The following is a 6032-nucleotide window of genomic DNA, read 5'->3' as shown; positions in this document are numbered from 1 at the left end:
GCGCTTCTCGATGATATTAATTGGAGCTGAATTGCAATCATCGTGTATAGCGGCAAGAATCTTATTGCCGCTTATGTCCCGTAAAGGAAAATCGTATACAAGTTCCAATGGTGAATGTTTAGTAGTCGAATTTTTGCTACTGTTGATCTTCCACTGCAACCTTCTAGCTTCGAGATCCCAATCTTTCGGATCAGTGACTGACGGCTTTAAATACGCTAATATGGACTGGTTGACTCGTTCGGCAATGCCATTTGCCCTCGGAGTCCGGACTGCTACTTTTATGTGCTGAATCGCATTACCATTACAATATTCCGCAAAACTGTTAGAGGTGAACGATGTACCTCGGTCGGTCACGATTGTTTTTGGCAACCCAACAAAGAGTGTAAGCTGATTGAGGGCATCTATAACTGGCTTAGTTTTTGTAGACTTGACTGGAACAATAGCGCTGTAGCGTGTTAAGGCATCGACGATCACCAGTATATGTTCATAACCCCTTTTACTCTTTATGAAAGGACCAAGGTGATCCATCTGCAAAACCTCAAATGGAAATTGTGGGATGCCCATCCCATATAATCGACCCTCTTTCCCAGATGGTTCTCGACTAAAGCAACATTCGACTTTAAATAATTTTTAGCAAAATTGCGACACCTTGGAAACCAAAAACTCTCTCTAATCTTCCTCAAAGTACTCTCAAGACCCGGGTGACCCATATCATCATGGCATAATTTTAAAATTCGCCATCGTTCCCCCTTTGGTACCACCAAGCACGTTACTCTATCACCTTCCTTCTTATACAATCGCCCGTTTTTTATAGTATATTCCAATTCCCACACTTTTCGCTTGCTGGATGTCTGAGTACTACTTAATATTTCGACTATTTCAAAAAGCTTTTTATCTTGCAATTTATGTTTATCATTATTGTCAGTATCATTGCTGGTAATCAGTTCAACAAGTGGTACGATTTCATACTGACCATTCTCAAGAACCACTTTCATTTCTCTCAGCATATCACGCCCTATCAACAAGTCATATGGCATATCTTCATTGTTTACTACCAAAAGTTTGCATACATATTCATGGTTTTCAATCGTAACCATTGTCGATAGCGCTTCAAGCCACTCACACATTCCGCCTGCAAACCCCTTTAGTTTTACCTCACACGCAACGAATTCACCTTCACACTGTTCTGCCAAGCTTCTTTTAATTAAAGAATTTCCACTTCCTGAGTCTACAAGTCCTTTGCAATCAACATTACCAATTTTCAGATTTGTTATTATTTCTTCATGGTTACTTTCCGATGTATTTTTATTGATTGTATTTATTCTTGTGTTTTGGTTTATTTTGTTTTCACAGTTTTTCGCAATATGGCCCTTTTCTTTACACCTGAAGCAAACTAGGCCATCTTGCACCTTTGACACTTTTTCAGTTTGTCCACTTTCGTTCTTACTGGTTTCGTTACGCATTTTGTTTTCATTAAAACTTCTATCTGCATACGGCTGACTACCACTAGCACTCATGGACATTAACACTTTCAACAAATCCGAGAACTTTGAGAAGTTCATTGCCAGTAGCATTCGCGATAGCTCTTTATCACCTAACCCATCTATTATGTACCTAACTACTGCATTTTCTTCAACACGGCCGCGTTTTCCAAGTGCCAGCATTCTATAAAAATATTCAATTTGAGATTCGTCTCTCCGTATACGCGATTTCATTAATTTCACATGAATGTCTGCTGTATTAATAACACAAGGAAAGTCTGTGAGAAACGCACATACAAACTCACTCCAACTACAAAATATTGGCTCCGAATCTATCCAAGTTTTGGCAACACCTTTCAATTTGCTCATCATTGCCATATTTATTAGTCTCTCGTCCCAACCGTACGCAATCTTCAGTTGCTCTACCCTTTCAACAAACTGCACCGATGTAATGTCATTTTTGCATGGATCGAAATCTGGCAGCATATCTATGATTTCTTTCAACCCAAGTTTATTATTGTTGTGTGTACACATATTCGTTTGATTTTGAACGTTTGCACTGTTCTCATATCTTCGTAGTGAGTTGAAGTTAGAAAGACAATTCGTTGAGTTTAACATCTGCTCACTCCCTCTTACCGCTGATGATCTTATTGGCAAATTATATTGAACATCCCAATAAGACGTTGGCATTGGAATCGTCGACAGGGGACATAACCAGTGTTGCCACTCAAAACCTGTCCTCCCTACCAAATGTTTTTTTAAAAACTACCAAAACGGTTACCAGCCTACCAAATAATGGAATATGTATAAACGAAAACATTAAACGTTTTTTATCGATTTTTATTGTAAAAGGGAACATAACAACATTTCTTATACTATATAAAATAAAGCAAAGTTCACAGGAACTTCGTACAATAATTCATTGAGATCGTATAAAATCACGTATTCATTTCAGTACTTCCAAAGCGCGCATGCACCGATTTATAATACATAGGTATAGTTTTAAATCTTTATTCAGGCACAGAGCTGTTGCGTAGATATCACATTTTGTTTGATGAAATTCATGAATTCATTCAATTAAATAAAAAAAATAAAATTCGCTCTGGTGCGCCTACCCTAAATAGTTTTAACATTTATGTATCTTTGATTTGACAAGTTTTAAGATCAGCCTGTACTGTTCATACATAGTGTGCATTAATATTTCTATTAATTAATTCTTTGCACAACATTATATTATTAATTGTACATGTTTCTAACTTATTTCTAAGTTTAGTCTTTATAAGAGCGAGGTCTGAAAATTTTCGTTCAGCTGCAGCAGAACTATGAGGTAAAGATAATAAGTTAAATACAAAATTACATAATTCTTTAAAAGAATATTCATTTAGTCCATTTTTAATCATACTTATTTGTTGCCAGAAATATACTATATCCATGTCACATTTTAAATTTGTTTCGCTGAGCCTTAGCAAATTCCATTGCATTATTACAATATCCGAATCACATTCTAATAAGTTCTTAAAATGTAAAATTAAATGTAAAATGGAAACATCATTTTTAGACAGAACATTAGTAGGTGTAATAATTTGCAAAAGTTTTAGATCTTCTCTCGTGAAATCGAATCTTGTACAAATTTGATCCATGAGTTCGATGTAAAAGTTCAAAATGTTTTCTTTTACTTTCACTTTTTCATTAGCACTTAAATTTTTCTCCATATAAATTTCCGTTTTCGTTCCAGAAAAAATCAAATTTGTATCTAAATGGTTACATTTGGATTTGTAGTCAATGTTAATATTTACTATAATTTCTTTTCTTATAAAATTGCTTAAAATTAATAAACAGTTTGACTTCATACTGGTATATAAATATGGTAGACGAGTGCTTTCCGACTGAAACTCCTTGTTGAGATTATTTATTATCGGCAATATGTATGACAAAAAAAGGAAGTAAGATTTCATTTCTGCATTCATTGCGTTCGCTAATTCAGCAGGACGAATGCCATTTACCTCCAAGAAACAGGAAATGAAATATAATTTAAGACTCTCCCATTGCTCTATAATTTTGCAGATAACCCCCTCCAGTGAAAGCCACCTTGTCTGAGAGATTCCTAAAATTTTGTGAGTTGCTACGCAGCAATAGTTTTGAAATTCTTTTAATTCAGAAATTCGCTTAGGACTATGCGAAAAATAATTATAGATGTTTCTACACAACACCTCAATGTTACCTGGAAGTTTCTTGGAGGCATAACTAGAACATAGGTGCAAGGAATGACAGGTACATTTTAAATAAAAAATATCCGCTTCCATTTTTAAAAGTGTTTTTAGACCACCTATTTCGCCTGCCATGACGCTTGCACCGTCAGTGGCTAAGCCAATAATATTTTGTAAAGGAATGCTATATTTCCGGAAAAATTCTTTAATTGCGAAAAATATTGTTTGAGCGTCTGCCTGTGCAAGCTCAATCATAGCAAGGAATCGATCGTGGACTACGTGAACACTGTCCACATATCTGGCAACCAGTACTAAGCACTTTTTCATGGAAACGTCTGTTGTTTCGTCAACGATCAGTGAGAATTTGTTTTGTTTAAGATAATTTACAATATTTTTACTAGCCAAATTTGATAGAAACTCAGTCAGTTGAACTGATTTAGTTCTTCCACATTTAATATTTTTTGCTATATTTGAATCTGGACAACATTCAGTTAATAAACCCGGTAAATAATCCATTAATAAGAATGGAAGGTTGTGGGTTATAAGGAACATCACTAGTGTAAGTTCAGCATCGCGTACCTGTTGTTGGAATTTCTGATGTTCTGGGCCCAAAAATTTGTCAATGGAAAGTTGCTTCTTTTTGCGCTCAAGGTTAACCACATGGAAGGTTGTCTTTTCGTGGTTTTTAAGGTGTGTCAAATGGTTCAATATTGTTTTGTCGCATGCAATGCAAAACGCGCACCCATTTTTGTCTCGTACCCAATCGAATTGTTGGAACCATTCAACTCTGAATTTTCTTTTAAATTTCTGCTCATCTTCACTTTTATAGTTACTAACAAATAAACGAATGAAAATATTTTGCCGCCAAACTACTGCAACTGCTGTATGTACACTTACCTGCATGAAGCTTTTGTTTGGGAAACATCGCTGTCCTTTTCAGGAATTAGATTGGATGTTTTTGTCAGAAACCTGTAACATTATGATACTTTTTTAAATTGTCTTATGTAAATGGATTATGGTGGATATCTTACCTGTCCATGGTTCTTCTAAATTTCAGCAAGGCACCCAGGTATAATTATATAGTTAACGTCTTAAGAAAACCTATCGCAGTCTCATTTGAATTTTTCCAATAAATGAAAAGAACATAGTGAATGGATAATCATTCACAATGGAAAAAACCCAAGCTTCAAAGAAGNGCTACGCTCATTTCGGTTGAATTCAAATTTCTTCTATAAGAATTCGCGTCGACTGGGTATGTGTACTTTTGTTCGCAATTACCATATGAGCTGGTCGGAGATACTGCGTACCCTGACAAGCCGGTCTGCCCCAGTGCTGCTGTGAGTGTTTCGATCATCTTTTTAAGACCACTCACTTCCTGCTGCAACTGCCTCAGATCGTTATTCACTTGTCGCTCCGGAGCCTCACATCCACCTTCTTGATCGACCTGCTCCATTACCGCCCCCTCTTGTGCAGCCGGCAATACTGTACACCCACTATCTTGAAGCCTTAAAATTAACTCCTCCTTTGTTCCTGAGGTTTTCAACTGCGCTTCACGCAATGCGTTTTTTAGCTGCACCACCGTACACTTCTCGAGATCCATTTTGGTAAATAACCAGCGCAGGGTATTTGTTTCAGCTCACTTGTGACTGTCGCGAGTCTACTTTTAAAAATAAATTGTAGGCCAATTCTCAACGTTATAATATATATATGTATTTTTGTATCCGCTCCGTCGCTTCACGCGCCCGTCTTTACATTTCATTCGTACATAGCATAAAAAAAGGAAAAATGTCAAAACTCTTGCAGTTATGTGAGTGTTGCCAGACTGACAGTTGACAATACAATGCCGAGAAACTTAAGTATATTTGTACAAGGTATATTTACATTATTAAAAGACAGTAAAGGAATAGCACAATTTCGTTTCTTACAAATATGCATCCATTTGGATTTAGAGGATGAGATTGAGGCGCCTGAAGAACGTGACCAATTGTATATGAGAGATAGAATTTCAGTAAAAGATACTATAACCGAAGATAGATTAGAAGTTTTAGAAAATAGTAGCAAATCATCGCCGTAAATAAGATGGCTGTCATTAGGAAATTTGTTAATGGTGACCATCATTTCATCAATTTCATCAAATGCAATAATAACAAGTAAGAAAGTCTAAGTTCGGGCGGAGCCGAACATTAAATACCCGGCGCAAGTATTAAATATATGTTTTTTCACCCTTCCGAAACCTTCCGCTAGATGGTAAGCCGAGGTGTATCAATTTTGAGTAAATTAGCGTCCTTCAATTTCGAAATATTGAAGTTTCAAGCATTTCTTAAATTTACCGTTATATGAGAAT

The 6032-nt window shown here is 36.1% G+C and overlaps 1 protein-coding gene across 1 annotated transcript; it reads right to left on the bottom strand.

Annotated features, from left to right (window-relative positions):
- Positions 1 to 2757: 2757 nt before the first annotated feature.
- LOC108370657 (zinc finger protein 862-like) lies at positions 2758 to 5288 on the bottom strand. Its single transcript, XM_017626033.1, has 6 exons — positions 4996 to 5288; positions 4720 to 4734; positions 4586 to 4657; positions 3485 to 4508; positions 2884 to 2995; positions 2758 to 2801 (listed from the first exon to the last, which is right to left on the bottom strand). Exons 1-6 carry the CDS (start codon positions 5286 to 5288, stop codon positions 2758 to 2760), a joined length of 1560 nt encoding a protein of 519 aa, XP_017481522.1.
- Between the last annotated feature and the right edge of the window lie 744 nt (positions 5289 to 6032).

This window comes from Rhagoletis zephyria, unplaced genomic scaffold, assembly GCF_001687245.7.
Source record: "Rhagoletis zephyria isolate East Lansing unplaced genomic scaffold, Rhagoletis_zephyria_1.1 Rzeph_scaffold_04375, whole genome shotgun sequence".
Lineage (NCBI taxonomy): Eukaryota > Metazoa > Arthropoda > Insecta > Diptera > Tephritidae > Rhagoletis > Rhagoletis zephyria.
This window is presented reverse-complemented; position numbering and strand designations above follow the sequence as displayed.